Raw genomic sequence first — 26,272 nt, 5'->3', positions numbered from 1 at the left:
CCGTTCTTCAGTTGAGGGGCATCTAGGTTGTTTCCAGTTTCCGGCCATTATGAATAAAGCTGCTATGACCATAGTTGAGCAAGTGTCCCTCTGGTATGGTGGGGCATCTTTTGGGTATATGACCAGGAGTGGTATAGCTGGGTCTTGAGGTAGAACTATTCCCAGCTTTCTGAGAAACCGCCAAATTGATTTCCAGAGTGATTGTACAAATTTGCACTCCCACCAGCAATGGAGGAGTGTGTCCCTTGCTCTACATTCTCGTCAGCAGGTGCTATCAGTTGAGTTTTTGATCTTAGCCACTCTGGTGGGTATAAGATAGAGTCTCAGAGTTGTTTTGATTTGCATTTCCCTGATGGCTAAGGACATTGAACATTTCTTTAAGTGCTTCTCAACTGTTCAAGATTCCTCTGTTGAGAATTCTCTAGACAATAAGATTCTTAACAAAGTTTTACATGTAGAAAATTCAGATGTAATCAGTGCATGTGGTTACGGCATTTACTGGCCTCTTTACATGTATTAAGCTCACAGGCCTCTGCAAACTTTTGCATATTATGTGGATAAAGTGCGGGCAGCCACCTCTACACATTTCTGGTCATAGATCTAAGGCTATGAAATGTGTTCGAATCATCTTAATACATGTTTATAACCTTGTTATTTCATAAAACTTTAGCATAAATGAATATGTAAGTGAACCAGAACTAAATTTCCTCAATAGTCAAATGCATGAGAAAATCAGCAGGAAATGTGGGAAACTATGTTAATAAGGAAAAAAATCCCTGACCATTAAGCCAGATTCCTTGTAAATGTTACTGAAGAGTAGACTAGGATTTGGAGGAAGAATTTTCTGCTTTATGTAGATCAGGCTAGCCTCAGACCTCAAACCTGAGCTCCACCCGTCTCTGCAAGGATTAGAGGTTTGTGCTGTCACACCCAGCCTGGCCTTGTTGCTTTAAACTCAGAGAACTAAATCCCATTTCTTCACCAACACTTTCACTGTGGCATGAGTTTACAGTTGAAACACTGACAAAGTATTTTTAGACAAAATTATTTTTTTAAATAAAATACCTCATTCCATCCCCCATAATTTTCCTCACTGGACTAGTTTAAAAATCTTTCATTTTTGTTGTTGTGGCCCTGGCCGCCGTGGGATTTGCTGTGTAGAACAGGCTGGCCTCACACTCATAGAGTACCAGGACCTGATCTGGAGTCCCCAGAATCTACACAGACAGCCATTTGGGTGGAGACAGGTGGATTCCTGAAGCTCTTTGGCCAGCCAGACCGGGCAAACGGGAGAGCTGCGGGTTCAGTGAGAGATCCTATCTGCAAAAGCAGTGGTGAAGACTGAACAAGGAAAGATGCTTGATGTTGAATCAGGCTTCAAGCACACATGTATGTGTACCCCTCTTTCCCATTCAGCAAAACAAACAAAGATAAAATAGAACATAAATAATAAAAGAAAAAAAAAAGAAGCAGCAGAAAGAGGAAACAAAGACTTGAAGTCCAAAAATGCCCTTCAGAGCCGGAGAGATGGCTCAGTGGTTAAGAGCACTGATTGCTCCTCCAGAGGTCCTGAGTTCAATTCCCAGCAACCATACGGTGGCTCTCGACCATTCGTAATGGGATCTGATGCCCCCCACCCCAAGGCATGTGAAGTAGCTCCCTTATGTGGACTCATGGATGGTTTCTACCAACTCATGAGTAGGGTAGGTGTGGCAGAATTTCCCCCTAATTAATTTACATATTAAAGACGACAAGAAGCCTGTGATTGGACAGGGAAAAGGAAGGCGGAGCTAAGAGTTTCAGAGATGGAAATGATTAGGAGGAAGATGAGAAAAAAATGGGTGGAGAAAAGGACAAACCTTATCCACATGGCTGTATATAGCCACAGTCGCTAGGATTATCAGAGAGAGAATGGACTATTAGGACAACTTGTCTAATCTAGGTGGGCAGCTCGTATCGTTATCAATTGGCTCTGACTTTATTGTGTGGGCATTTTGTGAGCTGAGAGTTTATTGATATATAAAACTGACTGATAATTACAAGCTTCTAGAGTTTTCATTTACTGGGTTACGGGGTGGGGGTGGGGGATGTGTCAGCTAGCTGCAAAGGGCAGATGGCTGGGAAGGCACAAGTAGCTCAGAGGCAGGTGAACGGGACCAGGGAAGATCACAGCGTGCAGCTACCATGGGGGTGAGGAGATTGCGTTACTAGACCTTAGCGGGCGATGGTAGGGCATAGCTTTAGTACTGGTTTGGAACCCTTCAAATCTAAATATTTACAACAACAGGTATGGCCTTCTTACATGGTTTCTCAGGTGACTTCTGAATGTTGTGGGGTCATAGGTCCATGGCGCCTCCTTTAAGACCTTAGTATAGTTACCCTGAGTCATCCAGAGAGGACCTGAGGGAACATTGCCCTCTTTGCTCAAAGTCCTAGGACCCTCGTGCAGCCAAATCTCTGTTTGGAACTGTTGCTACAGCTTCCAGTTTTTCTGCCTCCATTGAGCCACTGTCACAGACACAGACCAATAGACGGATACACAAGACGTCACATAGAACAACTCTGTTGATTCAGAAAGCATGCTTAGATAGGTCGTCAATACTTGGCAGGTTTCCCCATGCTTATACGAGTTGCGGCAGACATCTCCTAGACTCCCCCATTTCTATCTTTTATCCCTTCTCTAGTTACCAACACAAAATTAAAGAATTTGAGCTTTCCTGTCACTTTGGTCGATGTTCCAAAAGCTCAGGTGAACCCAGATTTGCTCAAAAGAGTCCCCTTACACAAGACCTGTTGGAGAAATGTCAGATGCACAAAGAGTTTAATAAAGTCCACACTGGATCAGAAGGTCCCTATCAGAGAAACAGCAGCCATTCAAATGGCTCAAAAGAGCCCCACAGACAAAGGACTCAGATATATTGTCAGACAAATCCTAGAAATGGAGATTAATTAAAAAAGAACTCGAACACCTCAAAAGAGCCTTAAGGCTGACAAGGGGCAGGAAGGTCCAAGGCAACCTTGGAGTGAACTTACCAAGGACTAAACAAGCCAAACCCTCCTGCTTCACTGAATAGTAGCAGAAGCAGCTGAGTCCTGCTCAAATGGAAAGATGAGTCTCTGGGGACCACGTGGGACCATCTGTCCCTTCCTTCCCTCTTCTCCACCTGGTTATTAGTGACTGCTGTGCAAAGGCCTTTGTCACCTGTGGTTTGCTAAAGTCGGTATGAGAGTTCTTAGCACCAAAGCCTGGGCTCCCACAAGCTTTTGTATCCAGATACTTTGTTCCCATTGACATAGATTTTTGTGTGTTGATAAAAATAAAGTTATATTTGGTTGCATTGGTATAGATCTTTGTATATTGAAACAAAATTAAGGTTATATTTGGTTACAACATTTTATACATACACATATCAAATCTTTCTAAGGTATTTTACCTTTGTAATTCTTAAAAATAAAGTGGTACGTTCTAGTCCTTTTAAAGCCTGCTATTTTACAAACTACTTAGGATAATTAAGAAATACATTGTAGTCAGACGATCAAACTCATGATCTAACATGAGTCTACTTTATTACAGAAATATGTTTCCTAGGTTGAACAGAAGGTAAATAACTAGAAACAAACAATTCCACTAAATGATAGATAGATAGATAGATAGATAGATAGATAGATAGATAGATAGATAGATAGATAATCTTCTGTTAAAAACCCACCCACCCTGCCTTTTGGGAATAGGGTATCTCTCTCTCTCTCTTGAAATTGCTTCCTGCTGATTTGGGGCATCCCTTTCCTTTGGGGGTCCTTCCAGAATTTGGAATAATGATTAGTCTTAAGAAAGCTGTCTGTAGCATTTGCTGTCTAGTCTGCATGCTGATAAAGTTCAGGGCTTAACTGAAGTCCTGACTGGAGCAGTTGTGATGCTGGACCAACTGTGGTCATCTTTCTTTGAATCTATCCTGGAAGCAGGTTTTTGATGTAAGAGTGATTAAGGCAGTCTGAGGTGGGAGGAAGCAGGATGCTGGAATAAATATGTCTGAGTGTCTCAGCATCCTCAAGGGTGAATCTTGTCAGGGATGCTTGTCTGGTTGTTTTTCCCTGTGAACACATAAGCTTTTAGAGGCAGTGCACGTTTCTGCAATAGAATGTATGGAATGTGCAGTGTGCACAATTCAGTTAAAGAGGATTCTCTGCGCTCTGCTCAGCAGGTAAGACATTTGCCTTTATATGTAAGTTTGGATTGTATAACCAAACTGTCACATAAAGTTTTATCTATGCCATTTGAAAGGGAAGTGTGATAAGTCTTGAGGATTCTGTAGCCAACAAGATTTATTGGTTACACATAGCTGGAGTTCTGGCTAGAGACATTTTTTATGTCTCAGATAATCTCAGAGCTGTTCCCATACAGGGGATGTTGTTGCAGGATATTTGATCTCATTGTGAACACTGAGGTTGCGAACTGTTTCTAATTGTGGTGTGGCTTAGCCCTAGCACACACCTTTAATCTAAGAACTAAATAAAGTCAACCCTGGGTCAAGAGGGTAAGGCAAGGTAGGAAGGTCAACTTGGTGTTTTCTCTGTCTCTCTGAGCTAACAGGCTTTCACCACAGCATCTGGCTCCCGAGTCTTCATTTGGTAAAATGGAACGGCTAGGATTTTTGGTTTTTTTCCTTTTCTTTTTTTTTTTCTTTTTTTTTCAGAGCTGGGGACCAAACCCAGGGCCTAGTGCTTGCTAGGCAAGCGCTCTACCACTGAGCTAAATCCCCAACCCAGAATTTTTGTTTTTAAAACAACAACCTGTCTTGTTGGTCTTCATGATTTCTTTCTTTTTGTTTGCAGCCAAGATCTTCAGGGGGTCTACCTTGTCAAATCTGGTTTTATCAACTGGTATGGAATCAGTATTTTTTCTTCTCCTGTTGAAACAAGAGCATATTGTCTTCCCCAACCCAACATATTTCCTGCCTTTCATTCTGAAGTTAGGACATCCTTAATGTAAACAGGCTGATGTAGTTAAGCATTTCCCCCATAATGCAATGTATTTTGGCAGTTATATCATCTGTCTTATTGGCTGTCAAAAACCTTGAAGTCAATAAAGCACTGTTCAATCTGTCTCTGGGAGAACTCATATCCCCCTTTTGTGTATGAGCATTTCCTTTAAAATCCTGTTAGCTCTCTCCACAATTGCTTGACCTCTGGAACTGTAAGCTATATCTGTAACATGTTTTATGCCAGAACGTGTAAAACATTGTTGTATTATAATGGATACATATTTGAGGTATCGTCAGCTCCAATCTACATTTCCAAGGTAGACATTATCTTTAATACATGTGCAGTCTCAGAGTCATTGGTTTTTAGAATTCAAGGCAAAAGTCCATTGGAATTCTGAACACGTATCAGTAGTATGGTGTGTCAACACATGTACATATCTTAATTTTCCAAACTCCTTAGAACGATACATATATTCTATTGTATGACATCATTCTAAGGTAGCGTCAAAGATAATTTGTACTCAATAGATTGCATCTCCGTGTTGCTATTCTGATTCCTCAAGTCCTTGTGGAATTTTTCCTTCTGACACGGCTTTTGTTGTTTTTTTGTTTGTTTGTTTTGTTTTTGTGGTCTGTTGTCTGTTGTTTGTTTTAGTTTTTTGTTGTTTTTCTCCTGATACTGCAGGTACCAGATCCTCTCACCTCTGCCCTGTGGCCTGGAATCCAGCAGTCTATCTTTCAGTCCTCTCCTTGTCTCAGTCTGTTTTAGTCTGACCTTTTTTTTTATAGAGGATGCATAAAACCACAGTCAGTACTGAACCTACAATTACGTGCATGCTGGTAATTGGAATAAAATCATATGGAATCCAGATGCGTTGTGTCAGTGTGCTTTTCTCCATTTTATACACAGAAAACACTTGCCTTTCAGTCTCTAAGACTCTCCTTCCTTTGGAGAATCCACTGTGTTATTTCCAAGCTGTTTATTGTTTCTGATTGTCTGTATGGAGATCTTTTCCTTCTTCAGAACGTAAGCATATCTTCAGGCATACCATATCTGTTCAGAGACTTTTCTCAGTCTGGGCCTGGCTTCAGTTTTCTGCAGCCAGTTTCTGCCGCATAGGCCTTAAAGGGCCAAATGTCCTGTTGGAGCCACAACTGAGCAGACAGGAAGAGGCGTCATCCCATGCTAGGAGCTGCTTGCAGGCTTCTCAATGAAGCCCCTACAGTAGCTGGCCTAGAAAACTGGGGTCTCCGCCTGCCACAAGTGTCTGGTCTTGCCTGAGAGACGAATGCACAGCTCTGGCATTCACTGGCTGAGCCAGCTGTTCACAGGCCCGGCAGCCAATTTTGCTACAAAGTGGTGATTTCTCTTAAAGGAACTATGCCCAGGAAATGCTTGGCTTCCTTTCCCTGTGTCTATTAGGAACCTACTTTATTTCTGGGGAGCACTTGTTTGTGCCTTTCACTCAGAACTTTTTCAGGCTCTAAGTCTGGTTCTTTCTAAGTTTGGATCCTGTGTCCCACATTGAGCGCCATCTATAACTGTGAACTTTTTACCCAGCCACTTTGTTCCCAGAAATAACAACTCTGAGACTTCTTATATACGAATAAATGCCTAGGCCAATAGCCTTGGATCATTCCCTGACTTGCTTATAACTTAATATCCCATATATTTTATTCCACGAATGCCATATGGTATTTACCCAGTCCTCAGTTTCATGAGGCTGTCTTCTGCCTCACTATTTCCCAGAATCCTCTCTCTCTCTCTCTCTATTAGCCATAGATTTTTTTTTAACTGACAAGTGAATGCTTTTACACAGTGCACAAAAGATTATCTCTACATCCAGCCGTCCTAACAGGTATGCCTAGATACTGTCCCCACATTCCACTTAAGGAGCTGTGAAAAGATGTATTCACTGTACCCACATGTGAGCCTGTGTCCATCTTTGGAGATTGCAACCCCATAGGAAGAACAACAATATCAACTAACTGGACCTCTCAGAGCTTCCAGAAACTAAACTACCAACCAAAGTCTATACATGGGCTGCCTGTGGCTCTAGCTGCATATGTAGCAGAGGACTGCCTTGTCTGACATCAGTGGGAGGAGAGGCACTTGGTCCTGTGGAAGCTTGATACCCCAGAGAAGGGGGATGCTAGAGGGGTGAGGTAGCAGTGGGTGAGTGGGTGGGAGAGCACCCTCTTAGGAGGGAGACCAGAAAGGGGGAAAGGGGACAGCATTTGACATGTACTAGACTTAAATAGAGAGAGAGGTGTACGTAATCAAGCAGTCCTAGTAAAGATCCTGCCCACCACTGAAGGTGATCCATGAATTGTTGATCTCTTATCCAGTCATTCTCAAGGGACCAGGGCGCTTGCTACAAGATGATTCCTGTGCCCAGGAAGCAGTCTTGCCATGTGGGTGATTACCCTGTGGTAGGAGAGGTGAGTCTGTGCTGTGGAATTTTGCTCTTTCTGGAACCCAAGATGAGTACAGGTTGAGGACAATGACATCTCTGTGTTGTTAGCCTTGTGATTCAATGGAGGAGTCCATTCTTTATAGCAAAAGCAGCTTCTCGATGACTATTTCAAAGCTACTCCCTTGAAGTCATGAAACAATGCCATTATTAGTTTATTTTTTTTAAATGCTGAGCATGGCATCTCCTCATCCTTCAACTGTGCAGTGTCACCTCATTCTGTAAAGCTTTCAAGATTCCTAACCCTTGAGATGTGGCTCCTCTGTAAACCACGGTGCCCTACCGTACACTGTAAGAGCACTGATCGCCTATCAGTCCCTACCAGCAGATAGTAAGCTTCCTCTTTGTTCAGGCGGGGTGTGTGTGTGTGTGTGTGTGTGTGTGTGTGTGTGTGTGTGTGTGTGTGCATCGCCTCTAATGTCACAATTAGTCCCCTCCCTCCAGTGTGGTGTGGGGTTAATGCTAAAGGAAGTTGCTGAAGCTGCTACGTGCTTGGGCACAGAGGGGAGACAGCGTGTGAGCAGGGGGTCACCTGTGAGGTACTAGAAGGTTCGATGTGACCTCCCTGATGGTCACACTTTATCACCTCACCTGGGCGTTGTCGTGCAATTGTTTTACCAGATCACACCCCTGAGGACTGAGAACTCACCTTGTTCATGAAATCTTATATTTGAGGAGGTGTAGTTTGGTCAGAAAAGCTAAAGAATAGCAAGTTAAGTTTTTTTTTTTTAAAAAGAGTACGTAGCCAAAGGAAAATCAAGGAACTCCTATAATGAACATGGATTGAAGTAACAGAAAACAGGAGACCAGGATGTTGGTTCACACCTTTAATCCATCTCTCAGGAGGCTATGACTTTGAGGTCATCCTGGTCTACACAAGAAGTTCCAGCTCAGCTAGGGCTAAAGTAAGACCTTCTGTGAGAAAAGGGAGGAGGAGGATGAGAAGGAAGAGGGGGAAGGGAAGGGGGAAGGGGAGGATGAGAAAAAGAAAGGGGAGGGGGAGGAAGAGGAGAAGAGAGGAAAGAATAGTTTTTAATTTAGTACAACCATTCCCTCAGTAAAGTATACTACTTATGGAGGTACGTTTTCTCATAGGAGAGAAGAAAGCCTGAAAAATATACTCTGTGAGAGTTTTGGTTTCTTTAAAAACTCAGTTATGTTATGTGAACATGTTTTGTTTTAATCCCAGGTGTGGGATGAGACTGCTTCACAGCAGGTGACTGTGATCTGCCTGGTGCACTAGTAGAGATGTGTTTTTGTTTTTGTTTGCTTGTTTTTTGCCAGCTGCAGATAGTTTATGTTTGAATTCTGGGAACTTTGGAGAGGGTATAAACTCAAGAGTCCCGAGAAGGGTTGGAGGTGCTTTGAGGAGGCTGGTGCTGGTTCTTATTGCTTCAGTTTGTCAAGTGTTTGTGAGAAAAGAGAGGAGGAGGGGGGAGGGAGAGGAGCAGGGGGAGGAGGAGGAGGGGAAGGGGGGGAGAGGGAGGAAGAGCAGGAGGAAGTAGCGTGAAGATGAACATTGGACTGGCTCCAATGAACCCAATGCCCGTAATCAGCAGGAAGTAGTCTATTTTGTTGGCTGAAAGAGGTTTACACCTCCTTTCTCCTCTGACTTTCTTTCTTTCCTACCTAGTGTTGGGGGATTGGAAGGGATCAGGGTGGAATAAAGGTTGGACAGGAAGTAGAGGTTTAAGAACCCAATAAAATAGACCAAAAATAGTGCCACCACCATCTCTTTAAGACAATCCAAATAAACACTTACAAATAACGTCTGGATATACTCAGGAAACTGTGACTTTAACCAGATTTCCTTAAACAGGTTCCTTTTATTCACAAGGGGCTGTGCTCCTGTAGGATTGTGAGAGCAGTCCCTTGGCTGTCTCAGCGCTCACTGTGGATAACAGCGAGCTGCTGCTTTCAAGCCAAACTCCACATGTGAATCTATTAGCTATTTAGCATTTGTTAGGGATTGACCTAGTAATGAGATCAGGAATTAATGTGCCTATTACTGCCTGCCTGCTATGTACGAGGCTCTCTCGTGTTACAACTCCAGTTAAAACAAGCTCATGGGGCTGGAGAGATGGTTCAGCAGTTTAGAACACTGGCTGTTTTTCCAGAGAATTCCACTTTGATTCATAGCCCTCACACGGTGGCTTACATCCTTCTGTGACTCCAGTCCCAAAGTATCTGACACCCTCTTCTGGCCTCCATGGGCACCAGGCGTGCACACGGTACACATACATACATGCAGGTAAACACTTACACATGTAACACAGAAATTAGAAAAAAACCCAAACAGTCCCACAAACCTCATTCAAAAGAACTGCGCAGACCAGCGTGATATGCTGCTGATAGTTTAATATAAAGAGCTTACGATTTATGGTAAAAAGGACTTAGCTGCCATCACCACAAATACTGAACATGGATTTATAAAGCTTGAAATATTTGTGATAAATATTCTTCAGACACCACGATGTGCCTGCCTCTTTCACTGCAAGGTAACAACTGGAAAGACACTTGGAACTGAGTACTAGCACACCCAATACTTTGGTCTTGGTTAAAATTCCACCTAACACACAGGCATCCTATTGATCAAGGGTTTCCATATGATCCAAGAAGCCCAGGGCAGCCAGTTAGATAGCTGACAAGTTTAAAAGAAACGTCACGTACTTCTTTTATTAGTTCTTTTCTTCATACCATACTTTTCATGTTTCCCCCTTCCCAACTCCTTCCCACCTTTTTACTCTCTAATAATAAGACAGAAATGCCAAGGCAACAGCAAAGGAAACAGAAAGCCCACAAGAATACGGAGTTCGTTTTATATTGGCCAACTCCTGCTGGGTTAGGGCATGTCCTAGGGGGTGTTGACACACTCGGTGAGATTCCAGTGGACAAAGCTGATTTTCTCTGAAGTGCCACACATTTCTCATCACAGATTATAACCAGAAACATGACAGAAGAGGTGGTTTTGCAACTGCCAACACACTCATGAAGAAACACCTTCGAAGCCAACATCAGAAACAAGAAATGCCGAGTCTGGACATCCCCTCGGCTGCAGGGTTGATACGAGTAAGCCTGGGCATTTCCTCCATGGGGGGCTTCAGAGCTAGAGGACACACCCCAACACGCGTGCCCCCTTCCTCAGGCCTGACTCGATGTCCTGTCACTCGCTTCTGGGTCCTCTTGCATCATCTTGGTGACGTCACCGTCAGCACGCGGTCAGAGCTCTTCCGAGCTTTGCCTAGCCCGCCTCCCAGTCGCGCTGCTCGCAGACAGCTGATCGAAGTCCTGGAGGTGGAAACGGGCTGCCAGCTGGTTGACCATTTTCTTCAGGGTCAGAAACGCCGAGATGACTTGGAAAGTAAGGAAGACGGTGAAGATGCTGTGAATCGCTTTCTCCAAGGGCAGATTCTTCAGGCCTTCATTAAGGAGCAGGAAAAGGAGTAAAGGCAACTGCAGTAGAAGGCTCAGAAGCCAAAAGCCGGCCAGCTCGGGAACCTGCAGACACACAGCGAGAGTTAGAAGCTCAGTAGGCTATGGTTTCGGTTTTGTTATGCAGTCAGGCACTCAGCAGTACAAAGAAACGACGTTATAGGGTCTGTGAGCAGTTCAGACGTGTGCCATAGTCCTTGTCCTCGGAGAAACGTAGTCTCTGGATGAGAAAACGGATTTAATGTGAAGTGACTCACATCACTGAGTGATGAACCAGTACATTTAAAGGACCAGACTACACTGCAGAAGTCACATGAAAGAGAGACTTCGGGCTGTACACAGCGGGAGCTCTCACACCTGGAAGCTCCCACATGACTAGGAATCAACACAGCAATCTAGCATGGATGGTTGGCTTAAGAAATACCAAGAAAAACAGTAAGATGTGCTGGGTGGGGCCTGTTATGAAGGGCCTGGCAGAGCACAGGAATTTTTTTTTTTTTTTTTTTGGTTCTTTTTTTTTTTTTTTTCGGAGCTGGGGACCGAACCCAGGGCCTTGCGCTTCCTAGGTAAGCGCTCTACCACTGTGCTAAATCCCCAGCCCCAAGCACAGGAATTATTTAACCACTTCAGAAACCGTAAGCACTCAGGCAGGGTGATGATTCAGAAAACACAGACCAGGCACTAGACGTGAATTTATAGTCTCTCTTAAGGCTCCAAACAGACATTTAATTGAGCGTTTTTATAACTATATACATGCACAGGATGCCCTGTGATCTTATCCCCCCACCCCCTTACCCTCCCTGTCTCTCCCACTCCTCTAATGTTGACCAAATATTTTCAGAACTGGGAGCTTACCAATCATTACGCTTATTATGTTTAGATACTTCACACGATCATTGCGCTTCATCTCAGAAGCATGGCCAACCGGTACAATAACCTTAACCCTCTTTATCGTAGCCCTGAAAGGAAGGGAGGAACCCACCTTCTCCTGCAGGTTACCCATGCAGCCCAGGTACAGCCGGATGGCCTCAATCAAGGTTATGAGGATGACCACAGTAATCACAATGAATTTATAGTAGTCAGGCAAGACCGAATACTGAAAAGAAAAGGCAAACCGTCCTTGTAAAATCTTCCGTCGAGTGACACGGACCTGGGGCGGTAAGGGGTTTTGAGACCCTTCCCTGGGAATGTGAAGGGATCAGAAGGGAATCGTGAGAGGGAAAGGGACTCACCTTCAGGTGCAGCATCACGATGCAGCTCACCCACCAGAGTGGGAAAAAGTAAGAGTTAAAGTAAAGTGACATCTGCAGGGGCAGGCTGGAGACCATTTCGTTATCTGCAGGGACAACAGGAAGGGACACAGTTCTAATCCTGCCCGGTGCCCTGGAAGCCTCCACATTCCTGAACATTAGCATTGGTTCAACAAAACCCTAGGCCTGTTTATACTTACCCACAGTGTAACAGATATTTATCTGAAACCTTTTACTTCAATCATTAGGTGCTTGGACGTATGCTTCATATAAGCTCTTCGATTATCTGTCTCTATGGTCTGCTGATATGCTTGCAAACAGGTGGGTTTGGATTAAATGTGGACCATCGAGGTGGACATAGGGGCATGGACCTTTCTTAAATCACAGCATTTGGGAGACAGTGGATCACAGTGAGTTTGGGGCCAGCCTGGGTTACATAGTAAGAAAAGAAAAAGAGAAAGGGACTACCATCTAATACGGTAGAATATTCTTGAAATTCACATACTCAGAGGCCGAGGCAGGGAAAGAGTGATTTTGAGGCTAATCAAAGATACATATGTGACCTGGTTTTTAAAAAAAAATCCAAAAAAGGGATGCAAATATGAAATTTTATTCAACAGGTGATTATCACTGTCTCCTTTGTAGGGTTTCTATAATGAGATGTAAAATGAGTGAATATTGGTTAGCTCTTAGAAAATAATCTTTAAAAAATCCCCCTTTCAGTAAATCTTAATCCTACACATTCCTTAATGCTCAATGTAGTGCCAGTCCCTACAAATCCTTCCTTGATTATGTTCCCCCACTCCGAAAGAAATCTTGCCCCTCTAGGTATTTTCCTCTCTGAACTGCATATAAGAAGTGCTGGTTAGGGCTGGAGAGATGGTTCAGTGGTCAAGAGTGCTGCTTGCACACACACACACACACACACACACACACACACACACACACACACGTATATACAGGGAGCAGCACTATTAGGAGGCATGGCCTTGTAGGAGGAAGTGTCACTGGAGTTGGGCGTTGAGGTTTCAGATGCTCAAGCCAGGTCCACTGTCACTCTCTCTTCCTGTTGCCTGCCAATCTGGATGTAGAATTCTCAACTACTCCTCCAGCACGTCTGCCATGCTTCCTAACATGATGATAATGGACTAAACCTCTGAATCTGTAAGCCGGCTCCCATTAAATGTTTTCCTTGGTTACGTTGTATCTTCACAGCACTAGAAAGACTAAGTAAGACAGAAGACAGAGACTCTAGGAGCCAGAGTTGGGATACATTATTACATCTTTCTGGGCATTCCCCTAATCATCTCTGGAGGGATGACTCCTCACAGGCTGTTGTGAGGAACTCCACTCTTTCCATTATGCCTATCACACTTAGTGGGCACTCCACAGACAGTGCCCTTCCTTGTATACGGAGACAATGCTGTCTCAGTGTAAGCACAGATTTCACTTAACATGTCCTGTTCAGAATCGTACAAATACCAACCATGTAGAAGCAAAAAGAACTGATTTTCAAAAGCATGCTGCCATACAGGTGGCCATTTGTGACTCACACATTCTACTTACTAGACTGGTTACCCAACATCTTTTGCTTTTGTATAAAAGAAAAGGTCCGGGGATTTAGCTCAGTGGTAGAGCGTTTGCCTAGGAAGCACAAGGCCCTGGGTTCGGTCCCCAGCTCCGAAAAAAAGAAAAAAGAGAGAGAGAGAGAAAAAAAAAGAAAACAAAAGGTCCTTCAACAAGAATTTGATTATAAAAATTGAGCCCTAAAATACATTATAATTTAACTACATTCTTATTTTAAATTGGTTGTTCTAAATGTAAGAATTTAGGAAGATAATGAGAATTTCCACTGAAACTGATTTTTGTTTTTCTCTGCATAGTTTTTTTTAATTGACGGTTAATACTTTTAAAACAATCATGGGGTAGGGGACTGGAGAGATGGCTCAGTTGTTAAGAGCACTGACTGCTCTAACCAGAGGACCTGTGTTCAATTCTCAGCAACCACATGGCAGTTCACAATTGTCTGTAACACAGGTGTACATGCAGGCACACAAGCATAAAAGCCAATGCACATAAAATAAAACAAATTAATGAAAAAAAAATCATGGTCTCTAGAAGGAAACTAAGTTTTAAGAGCAAGGCTGACTATTGTGGTCTGTTTTTCTTGCTTTGATTTCTTAAACTATCCTAAATTATCCCAAATATAGGAATGACTTTTTTTCCCCCAAGGCAGGGTTTCTTTGTATAGCCCTGGCTGTCCTGGAACTTGATCTGAAGACTAGGCTGGCCTCTGCCCACTGAGTGCTGGGAGTAAATGCATAGTCAGCCTTGCTACTATCTAGGTTGTTGAGGCTCTGCACGGTAAGGCTCGCACTTTAAATCAGAAACATAAAATCCTAATTTTTTTCAGGTTTTCCCCTACATAACCTAAATTACACAAATGACCAAGGTGACAAAATGCAATGATGAGAAGTGGCTTTGTTTTCCAATACCCCCTTTAAAAAATAAAAAAAAAAAAGCCCAAATCAAGACGGATTTCCACTTTCTTGAGTTCAAAGGTGAAAATCATGTACGCTGTCGTCCTGATTGAGGAGGCAGAAACTGGGGTCAACTCGGTGGTATTTCGTTATTAGATTGAGGGAGAGAGTTTTTTATACAGGGAGAAAGGAACAGGCAGAGGAAGGCCATGTTAGCTTGGCCGCTGCCAGTGGCTGGTGAGGAACGTGCTTGCTCTGCTAGGAGTTTGGACACAGCCCGGTTTTGTGCAGGGTGGGAGCGGGAAGCCTCTTCCCCACCCTGGCCTGCGAGCGGACTGCTTTCACGTAGCGGGGACCGGCTTGTGGGAGAAGGCGTTCCTGCTATGCACTCTGCCTCCCAATCCGCTCGGCGACAGCGCCACCGGGTGCAGTAGCTGTGGCTACTGAAGCTCGTGGTCTCCCGGGTCCGCCACAGGGTCGCGGTCTCCTAACCCAGGACAGTACCCTGGCTGAAGCCGTGGCCGCCATCTTTGACCCGGGCACGGCCTATGCGGCCGCCCGCCCACGAACCACACCTCCGCGTGGGGCCCCTTGCCACTCACCCGCGGCCTCACTGGACTCTGGCCCGGTACGGCTGGAGTCGCCGAACATGGTGAGGCTGAGGTTGCTCAAGCGCTGACGAACAGGGTCCGGCAGCTCCATGTCTGGCCTGCCCGGGCCTAGCCCCTCACGTTCCCGCTAGTGGGCCAGCTCAGCGGCGCGTGGCGGTTCCCTTGGCAACAGGGCTGTGCTGGCCGCTGGGGACCTGGTTCCTGGGCTGCCCGGCGCGGAACAGAGTCCTCCAGAGCCTTCTCCGCGGAGAGGCGAGCGGGAGCCACCGGCCCGCTGCCGAATGTGGCCTAGTGCTGCTGAAAATGGAGGGTTCCTCCGTCTTGCTTTAAAGCTGCAGCGTCTTAAGATGATCACAAGTAATAAGCCATTTGGTCCTGAGCTGAGCCACAAGGAGCTCTCACACCAAGGCAGTTTTTCCGTAAAATTGGTGCGCCATTTCTAGAGGGAAATGGAAAAGAAACATAAATCTTAAAGAATGCGCTTGACCCAGTAGGTTCCTTTCTATCGGTACATAAAATCTGGAGTAAGGCCAGGGTGGATGAGACAAGCAAACCTGCTTCAGAAGACAGGAAAATAACTCAAAAGTATTGAGAGCAGTTATTTCTGGAATATGGGTGACTTAAAAACTAAAAACATCAGCCGTTCCCTGCTCTCTCTTAAGATGTATCATTTTAGCACTCAGGCAGAGACAGGAGATCAGGCTAGCCTGGACTACATTGCAAAATCCTTAAAACCCAGAACAAACCGTAATAGCCATATAAAGAAAAGCACAGTCGGATGTACCAGCACCCAAGTCAGTCAACCGTATCAGCGTCTCCAGGAGCTACGTTTTCCCAGTTGCTTATGAAGCAACTTTATAGTACACTAATCGCACACTGAAGTTTAAAAAGAAAATCTGACTTTGATGTCAACATTTGTATGAATCTTCTTTTTATTTTATGATCACACCAAGTTTGTCTATGTTGATAAGTTTCTGTGTAGTTTCTACGTAGGAGCAGTTATGACAGGTGCCACTGTTGGTGAAAATGCTTGTTGGTAAGCATATGTTTATGTTGAGTATAACATACACCTTTTTGTCAAGTGTAACATTCACGTTTATGTTGAGAGTGTGCCGGAGAAGTGCTGAGTGGAGTGGTGTGTAAGACCGATTTTATTGGGATCTACGAACACATTCCCAAAGAGGTTTCATCAGACTCTCCCACCTCCAGCTATATTTGAACGTCCCTGTTATTTCATGAGTGTGGGCTTATATTCCACCCTAACCTTTTCATCTTTCTGGTGAAGGGCGGTGGGTCTGCAGATGTCTCAGCGGTTACCAACACTCACTGCTCTTGCAGAGGACCCCGGTTCATTTCCCTTTACCCACATAGTGGCTCACATCTGTAACTCCATCAGAAACCTCGTTCCCAAAGGGAGTGAGAAAGGATTTATTCTGAGCTAACTATGAGTCCCCAAAGCGGGAAAGATAGATTCAGGTTATCCTAGTAATCTGTTCCACCATCAAAGTGGCAATATGAATTTGTATTACTAGAGGGTGCAAGATAGCCATAAATCAATGCGTCTACTAAATCCATTAGTGAGGACACCAGGTAGGCAGGTCACAGCAAGGCAGGGACACCTTTGCCATAGGTCTCAAATGCTGTATGAGGGTATAATAGCTTTGGGTTGGTGGATTGGTGAAAGCCACAATCGGCTAACCTAACAGATTCCAAAGGTGTTTTCTGAATGGAATGATCAGATACAGAGGCAAGTGGTAAATGGATATCAAGAGGACTGAAGAGAGCCTAAGATAATTTCGTCCTTTGATCTGTAACATTCTAACCAACAATGACAGAAGCTCGGAATCTTTAATAAAGGCGTGTTTTTCCCAAGAAGCTTTAGGTCACACAGTCAAAAGGAAAATTCACATACATGAATGTCAAGAGGAAGAAATGGAAGGAAATGGCTTTGTAGCTGGGTTTTAGAAGGGATTCAAAATATGTTTATTAAGACATCTAGCCCAGTGAGACTCATGGAGTCAAACGAGACACAAAGTTATAGTTTTATAATGAGAAGTCTGGAATTTTGGCTTATTTTAAAAACACATAGGAACATGTTTTCGTCTTAATCCCAGGGGTGGAGATACAGGGTGACTTCAGGGCTGTTGACTATGATTTGACTCTTGTGGTAGCAGGGGCGTGGTCTTTCCAGCAGCAGATAGTTTCTGCGACTGTGTGGTTTGGAATTCTGGGAATTTTCAGAGGGGATATGTTGTAGATTGGTTCTAATGCTATTTGTGTTAATTTGGCTCTGGAAATCACAGGGGAGCCACATGTCTGTGCTGAGGGTCCCTGACCCCAGTTGGCTCTGATTGGGAAATAAAATGGCCAGCAGCCAGTGGCTGGGCAGGAAGAGAGAGGCAGGACTTTAGATTTCCCAGGCAAGGAAGCAGGAGAGAGAAGGGTAATAAGATAAAGTTCAAATCCACTCAACTCTCAGAACCACCCAACATCTGTGCAATGAACTTTAGACCTTGTTCTACAAAGACGGAGCGATGATATTTTACTATCATGGTTGACAGAAGGTTGTATCATTGGATATGTTTTATAAAGGCTTGATTGCTTTCATGTGCACCTCTATTAAAGAAAGAAACACCTAATGTAGAGTTTAGTTTCTGAAGTAATCCATATTTGCTGAGCCCTGTGTCTATTGGTCTCCTACTAAAGATCTTTAATGCAACTGACCATTTAAACAGTTCTTGTATATTAACCGAAGTTATGCAGCGTCTGAATGAATTTTTAAAGACATGTTTTCTCTCTAACACTGAAAAAAATACGTAAAATCCTTTGTTCGGTTTGTAATTGTTTAATCAATATCCTAGAGGGGGAAATTCATAGAATTATGGGTGTTTTTCCTTCTATTTTTATTACTCAAGTTTCCTATGATGAACATGTATTTCATAGCCTAGAAATCCTGTTTAAAAACTGAGATAAAAGAGCAAAGGTGAAGCCAGGGGTGGGTGTGAGAGGAGCAGTATGGGCTGGGAAGGGTCCTGCATTCCTGATTTCACGGGTGATGCAAAGGGCTTACACCCTTTCTGAATGATGCTGTCAGTTGATGCTCACAGTGTCTTACAGGTAATTACACCTGTGAGTTCTGGGTTACACAAGAAGGCATCTGTTTTCAGGGAATCAAGAGATTTGTGGAATTGCCTATAATGTAAGCCAGCTGCTCGCTTAGAAATCCCCAAAGAAGTGTGAAGTCTGTTCTTAAAACCACGGAGTAATCTGAGCAAGATGAACAATGTTACAGAGGTCTGCAAAGTTAAACACTTCTTTAACACTTCTTTAATTACTTCTTTCACGTGTATGAGTGTTCCATCCACACGTATGTCTATTCATCACATGTATGCCAGGTGCCCTCAGAAGCCAGAAGAAGACATCAGATCCCCTGGGGCTGGAGTAACAGAGGTGGGGGGACACCGTGTGGGTACTGAGAATTGAACAAGGGTCCTCTGAAAGAGTAGCCAGTGCTTCAACCCCAGAGACATCTCTCCATCGCTAGTTAAGTATTTCTTATACCAGTGTTGTTCAGAGAAATGCTTCCTCTTTGATAATTGCTTAATGTATGTCACTGAGGTTTAATTACATGTTTTTCATAAAATTACATTTATTTTCATAAAAATGTTGGTCTAATGTGATTATTTGTTTCTCTTTACAAGGGGGAAACGCTGTTTGTTTAAATTGCTCCTAGTCCTAAGAAAGACTTAAATTCTCTCTACTTGATTCTAAGTTTAGCTATAATATCTTAGGTGACTATGTCATTCAATGTTTTGCTTTAAAATTAACTATGAAGACATTTCCAAGAATATGGATAAATTTAAAAGATAAATATATGCTTGGGCACAATATCTTCGGGTATGATTTTACATTAGCATCCACATTTAAAAAATCTTACTCTAATTACATGAACTCTAATCTTATAATCTTCCATTGTTAATGGTTAATCAAACCCTTTTGATTCCTCACACAATGTATTCACAGGACTTTTCACAGGTTGATAAAGAGAGTCCTCTATGAATTACAGTGAAAGCAAGATCTCTTAGAGGAAATTTAGGCTTATATTAAGTGATATTTCATGGCCAGCTAATACTTTGCTTTCAAAGCCCTACCCATTGAGTATTTTTTTTAAAGATTTATTTATTATATATAAATACACTGTAGCTGTCTTCAGACACACCAGAAGAGGGCATCAGATCCCACTACAGATGGCTGTGAGCCACCATGTGGTTGCTGGGAATTGAACTCAGGACCTCTGGATGAGCAGCCAGCGCTCTTAACTGCTGAGCCATCTCTCCAGCCCGAGTATTTTTATTAGAAAAAAAAAAAAAAACCCTGTTTATCTTCTTCTTCTTCTTCTTCTTCTTCTTCTTCTTCTTCTTCTTCTTCTTCTTCTTCTTCTTCTTCTTCTTCTTCTTCTTCTTCTTTTCTTCTTTCTTCTTCTTCTTCTTCCTTCTTCTTCTCTTCTTCCTTCTTCTTCTCTTCTTCCTTCTTCTTCTTCTTCTTCTTCTTCTTCTTCTTCTTCTTCTTCTTCTTCTTCTTCTTCTTCTCCTCTTCCTCCTCCCCCTCCCCCTCCTCCTCCTCCCCCTCCTTCCCCTCCCCCTCCTTCCCGTCCCCCTCCTCCTCCTCCCCCCCCCTCCTCCCCCCCCCCCCTCCTCCTCCTCCTCCTCCTCCTCCTCCTCCTCCTCCTCTTCTTCTTCTTCTTCTTCTTCTTCTTCTTCTTCTTCTTCTTCTTCTTCTTCTTCTTCTTTCTTCCTTCATTTTTGGTTCCATGGCACGTCTCTGTGTCAGCGGTGCACTACTCTCTTGTGTCAGACAGCCGCTGCATTGCACAACACTATGTGGGATATGGGAAACTCCAAGACAAGGGAAAATAGCAGAAAAGGAACACCAGCTTAAGAAAATCTCAGATCTGTCAAGTGAAGTTGTGGATCTGGGAGAGTGATTTTATTGAATGTGTCCCGTTATTGGTCGTAATACAATCTTCTTTCCCAGTAAATATGGGCATATTAATCTCTGCTTCCCAGGCTTGTTTTTCACCAGTGCTCTTAGCTGCTGAGCCATCTCTCCAGTCCCGGAATCTGTTTGGACTGCGTTCGCACTCTTCTTCCTCATCTCTCCGGATATAAGGAGTCACTGCCTCGTGCTCCTGCTGCTATTGACTGGCCTGCTTCCACCCTTGTGCCACACCTGGTATGACAATACTGTCCCCCAGAGAAGAGAGGGAATGAGTCTATAAGATAGATATTGGGTCACGGTGATGAGAAATGTTTAAGTGATCTATAGGGTGAGGAGGAGGGGTGGCGACAGAGATTGAGTCTACCTGTAAAGAGAGGCACAGACCAGCCCACACCCCCATCCAGGAAGGGCTGGGAACCCACCTTTCACAGATGGAGGGACTCGACAGGTGTGACTTTAACTTTTTCAATCCTACTTTTTTTTTTTGGTTCTTTTTTTCGGAGCTGGGGACCGAACCCAGGGCCTTGCGCTTCCTAGGTAAGCACTCTACCACTGAGCTAAATCCCCAGCCCCCAATCTTACTTTTAATGATGGTTCTTAAACACGTTAACCTCCCTTCTAGCCCACCACCAACCAGAGGTAGTGGAAAAGAAAGGATATGGGGGACGTGGCCCTGTTTAGAAATGGTTCTCTGGAGCAACTCCTATCCTCGTTGTCAGGAAACCAGCAGCTCAGTTCCCAGGTCCGCAGCTGGAGCTTGGTCCACTCACAAACACTTCCCAGACACACCAGCAGTCCAGTTTGTTAGTGTTGGGACAGTGGCAGCCGTGCCATGACCTAGCAGGAAGTCAGGCCTCAGCCTAAGCAGCACAAGTCAGCAGGAGGGATTCGGACCATCAACCTAGTCGGTTGAGTCCTATTTATACTCCCTCCAAACATCACGGATCCTCCATGGGTCTTGCCTCAGCATGTGAGTCTGACTTAGTGGACATCACTCTGGCAATCGGCCTGAGTCTGAGGAATTGGCAAGAGGCCACAGCACACCACCAGAAGGTTTTTGGTGCATTTCTCTCACTGGAGTCCCAATAAATGGAGCTCAACTATGCAGTGTAAGGCAGACCATTACATGAGTTTCATTAGCAAAGAATCCTTCACCACGTGTCCTTTCACGTGCTTGCTTTAGCAGAACACCCTTTCACCTGTGTCTGCTTCAGCGAAACATTGCCTTACGAGTCTGCCTTAACCTTTTACCTGTGTCTGCCTCAGTGAAATGTTCTTTATCTGTTTGCCCCAGCAGAACACCATCCGACACAACTGATTTTCCAAAGAACCCTTAAGTTTCCACTTCCACTAAAGGACCCGGGCATTGGGAATGCACTCAGGGGACCTTTGCCAATGAGGAAGCCAGTACAGAAGAGAGGGCAGAAACATTCAGCCGGCTTTCTAAAGAAGCACCCACATCCAGTGAGGAGGGAATTGCCTCCCTGGGAAGCCTGTGAGACACATGGCTGGCCACTCCTACATCCCTTTACACCAATGCACTGGTGATGGGCCTGGGGTAAAAATAACTCGAGATTCAGTTTGAAGTTTAAATTGGAAATTACAACTAGAAGGAGATGATTTTAATTACTTGAAGAGGCAGATAAATAATGAAATCAAGCAAAAAATACGTTTAAAAGAGCTGACACCAGAAAGAACGCAGGTGTGGCTAATACAGCTAGCCTCTGTGTTAACCATTTCGTATTTATCTTCTGTTCATAGTTCTATCTTCTGGAGGGGAATGAAATGGTTCCGAGGAATACCAGTGCAAGCAAGAATGGCTTTAATTGACTAGATAATTAGAGACAGGTTCTCTTACATAGCTGAGCATGGCATTGTGTTTCTGAACCCCCACTCCCCACGGAGTGCTGAGTTTATGCGTGTGTGCCTACTGTTATGCGGTGCTTCCTGCACGAAGGCAAGCACTGTGTCAACTGACCCACAAGAGTGGCTTTACTTTTTTAAGATTTTTTTTTATTTGTTTTAAATGAGTCGGAGTATAAAACTTTCGGACAAAAGAATGCACAAGTCCTAATATTAGAAGTCTGTAGATTTTAAGCCAGTGAACCACTGTAGCATGTAATTATTAAAACAACAACAACAACAACAACAACAACAACAATTTACGATATGTTCGGCTATGTGCTGGCAAAGGCAGTCTCGCCACCCTCACGGGGAGCCGCATGCGGGTCTTCCCAGGTTCCTGCAGTTAGCTGCTGCTTGTATCTTCCCGGGCTGTACGCCCCACCCGAGTCCCGTAAAATGAAAAGGCCAGAGGCTTTGTCAGAGTATAAAGCCAGCCCGATTTATAACAGTAATTCCTCAATTCCCTAAACGCCCACACAAAGAACTCAAAACTCAATTGATGTAGATATGAGATCCACACCTAGGTTGGACAGATGTGCCCTACATAACTCAATCGTCCATCTGTGAAATCCCCAGTTACAAATGGCTCCCAGGACCACGTGGTCTCTCCTGTCTCTGTCTCTGTCTCCTGTCTCTGTCTGTCTCAGTCTCCCTCCCCCGCCCCCCTCCTTCCCTCTCTCCCTCTTCCCCTCTTCCCTCTGCTCTTTAAAACATTCAGCTTCGACTTCCTTTTCCCCTGCCTAATCACAGGCTTTAGCCTTATCTGACTAATAAGATTTTACCTGACCTCTCCTGCATACTGGCATTGAGGGGGCAGAAAAAAAAACAGACAGCAATCCACGACAAACCACCCACGCTGGTCTGGATGAGAATGTTCGGCACTGGCTCACGTATGGAAATACTTGATGTCCATTTGGTGGGAGGGTATGGCACCTTTAGAGGTCAAAGCCTTGCAGCAGGAAGAACTGAAAGTGGGCTTCAAGAGTTTTAGACCCACCCTACTTCCGGGTCCTTCTCACCGTTTCCTGCTTGAAGGTAAGAATGTGGGGGTTGGGGATTTAGCTCAGTGGTAGAGCGCTTGCCTAGGAAGCGCAAGGCCCTGGGTTCTGTCCCCAGCTCCGAAAAAAAAGAACCAAAAAAAAAAGAATGTGATCTCTCAGCTTGCCACCATGCCTCCTCTGCCATTAGGATACTCCCTTGGAACTGTGAACCAAAGTAAACTCTCTTTTCCATAAGTTGTGTTTGCGCAAACTGTTTTTTTTTTTTTTTTATCAAAGCAACAGAAAAGTAACCAATACGACACTATGTAATCAGCACCCAAGTGAAGACATAGGACGCCCTACAACGGTGGTTCTCCCCCTTCGTAAGGCTGCAACCCTATCATGTTGTGGTGATATCCAACCATAAAATTATTTCCGTTGCTGCTCCATAACTGTGATTTTGCCGCTGTTATGAATTATAATGTAAATATCTGAAATGCAGTGTGTGTGACCTCTGTGAAAGGTCATTCGACTCCCGATAGATTAAGAACCACTGCCCTAGAAATACCTGTGCGGGTTAGTTTCTGGGAATCGGACGTGAGGCTGGGAAGAAGGGCCTTCCTTTGAGGAATCGCCCTATCAGATCCGTTGGCAGGCAAATCCACCTGGAATTTTCTAGACTACTAATTGATGTGGGAGAGCCCAGCCCACTGTGTGAGGTGCCACTTCTGGGCAGATAAACTTAGGTTGTATAAACAAACGAATTGAGCAAGCCAGCAGGTAGCTTACTGTATCTATTTCTGTCCCTGACTCAGGTTCCTGCTTTGAGTTCCTGCCTGGCACCCTTCAGTGACAGACTGTAACAAACAAATGAACTCTTGGCTTCTCCAAGTATTTCAGCAACAGAACGCAACTGGGCATGCACTTCCTCTTTGTACTTAGAACCCTCCTGCACCACGAGTCACTGCTATCTGGATCTCTAGATCTGTCAATTATTTTTGCCTGAGTTTAGTCCTGTATAAAGGTCTGTGTAACATGTGCTTCTGTTTCCTCCTTTTGGCCACTGCTACATGTATGCATTATGTTGTCTAACACTGGCCTGTTCAATTCCATCGTGGTTTTGCTGTTTGACTACACGATGAGTTTTAATATATCACAAATGGCGACAATTCATAATTTATGGCTTTCCTCTTTTTCTCCAGTTCGTGCTGATACAAAAGGTACTGCTGGGGGCTAGAGAGGTGGTGCCGTGGTTTAGAGTACTGGCTCTGTTTCTAGAAGACCCAGGCTTAATTCCTAGCCCCTACAGTGGCTTAAAATCATCGCTTAACTCCAGTTCCAAGGGATAGGAAACTGTCTTCTGGTCTCCAAGCACACAAACATGCAAGCTAAATTACCCACTCATATAAAAATTAAAGAGTACTATTGAACTTGATGGTTAATATTTCATTTAGGATTTTTACATTTTGTTAATGAGAGAGAATAGGCTGTTTTTTCTTTCTTTCTTTCTTTCTTTCTTTCTTTCTTTTTTTTTTTGGTGATGTTTTTATGTTAGTTTTGCATCGACCTATAGAAATTTTGGAAATTCTCTCCTTTTTTTCTGTACTCCAGATGACTTAGTGTAAGATTGGTAATTTTCCTGTTAGAAAGAACTTAAAAGAATTTGCTAAGGAACCCATCTGCACCTGTAGTTTTCTTTGTGGACAACTATTTGTGTTTGCAGATGAAGGGCTATTCAAATTTCTGTTTCCTTTTCCATTCTGGTACAGCTGCGAATGTCTAGGAATCTGTGTTGTTGGCATGTAATTGGTTTTTAATTTCCTCTTATTGTATTTTTAATGCTGAAAGACTCTAAATTGATTCTCTCCATTTCTCTCTTCATAGCAGTTATTTGCTCCCCTCTCTCTCCAGTGTTAATAGGAATTATTTAAATGCATTAGAACCAGTGTTCGGCTTTTTGCTGTTTTCTAAAAATATCTATTTTTCATAGATTTCTAACTTCACTTTCTGTTGAATGTGAGTATAATTTCCTGTTTTCTCCTCATTGGATATGACTTTTCAGATGGATAATTGGCTTTTAGACTTTTTTAATTAAAAAAATTACTATTTTATGTGTGTGTGTGTGAGAGTGTGTGAGTATGCGTGAGTGTGAGTTAGTGTGAGTGTGTGTGAGTGTGAATGTGTGAGTGTGAGTATGGGTGAGTGTGTATGAGTGTGTGTGAGTGTGTATGAGTGTATGTGAGTGTGTATGAGTGTGTATGAGAGTGTGTGTGAGTGTGTGTGAGTATGTGTGTGTGAATGTGTGAGTGCGAGTATGTGTGAGTGTGAGTGTGTGTGTGTGAGCAAATGTGCATGTGCGTGCATGCGTGTTGTATGTGAATGCATGCCGTAGTGCATGGGCCACCTTTGGAGTTAGTTACCTCCTTCCACTGTGTGATCAAGTTTACATTGTCAAGTCCAGCAAGTGTGTTTATAGTCTGAGCTATCATGATGGCCCATTACAATTTTGTCATTATTTATTTATTGTGTATATGTGTGTTAAGAAGTTTCTGGTTACTTGGTTTCTAGTTTAATTGCATTACATGTAGAGAGCATGTCCTGTAATAGTCCATTGCTTTGGTATTTGTTGAAACTTCCTTAAATACAATCACCTTTTAAAGGGTCCACAGTTTCTTGAAAACAACATATTTGCTTTAGTTGTTAGATGTAATTTCTATATAAGCTTAATTCAGTCATATTTATTAATTCTGTGGTTCAATCTCTTGTACTCTGAGCGATATATACATATGTACAATTATTTTTGCCTACTTGTTCAGTTGGTCAGAGGTCTACCAAATCTTCCATTCTGACTATGAGTAGTTCCATTTATTCTATCAACATTGTTTGTGATCGTCTTTTGAACTTGTCCCTTCCTAATCAATTGGCCCTTTACGTTACTTTGAAACATGTTGCTTCATCTATTGCCCTTGAAGTATAGTTTAGTGCAGAGTGTTTGTTTAGCATCCTTGAGGCCCCACACTGCAGAAGAACACAGTGTCAGTAGAAAGGTGCTTCTAGCAATGTGTAAGTCCATCCCTTCTTAAACTCTGTGTGTCTGTGTGTGTCTGAGTGTGTCTGTGTGTGTCTGTGTGTGTTTCACAAGTGCTGAGTCTTCCACCTT

The 26,272-nt window shown here is 43.6% G+C and overlaps 1 protein-coding gene and 1 non-coding gene across 3 annotated transcripts; one reads left to right on the top strand and one right to left on the bottom strand.

Moving 5' to 3' along the window:
- Nucleotides 1-9,797: 9,797 nt before the first annotated feature.
- Tmem17 (transmembrane protein 17) lies at nt 9,798-15,728 on the bottom strand. 2 transcript variants are annotated; one of them, XM_087583897.1, is made up of 4 exons: nt 15,221-15,361; nt 12,121-12,224; nt 11,871-11,984; nt 9,798-11,108 (listed from the first exon to the last, which is right to left on the bottom strand). In XM_087583897.1, the coding sequence occupies exons 1-4, from the start codon at nt 15,318-15,320 to the stop codon at nt 11,046-11,048; spliced, it is 381 nt and encodes a 126-aa protein (XP_087440023.1). In that variant the 5' UTR covers nt 15,321-15,361; the 3' UTR covers nt 9,798-11,045.
- Trnap-agg86 (transfer RNA proline (anticodon AGG) 86) lies at nt 13,750-13,824 on the top strand. Its single transcript has one exon. It is a non-coding gene; the product is annotated as a tRNA-Pro (tRNA).
- Nucleotides 15,729-26,272: the final 10,544 nt, after the last annotated feature.

This window comes from Rattus norvegicus, chromosome 14, assembly GCF_021556685.1.
Source record: "Rattus norvegicus strain SHRSP/BbbUtx chromosome 14, alternate assembly SHRSP_T2T, whole genome shotgun sequence".
In the NCBI taxonomy this organism is placed as follows: Eukaryota; Metazoa; Chordata; class Mammalia; order Rodentia; family Muridae; genus Rattus; species Rattus norvegicus.
Note: the sequence above shows the minus strand (reverse complement) of the source record. Positions and strands in the feature narration are given on the sequence as shown.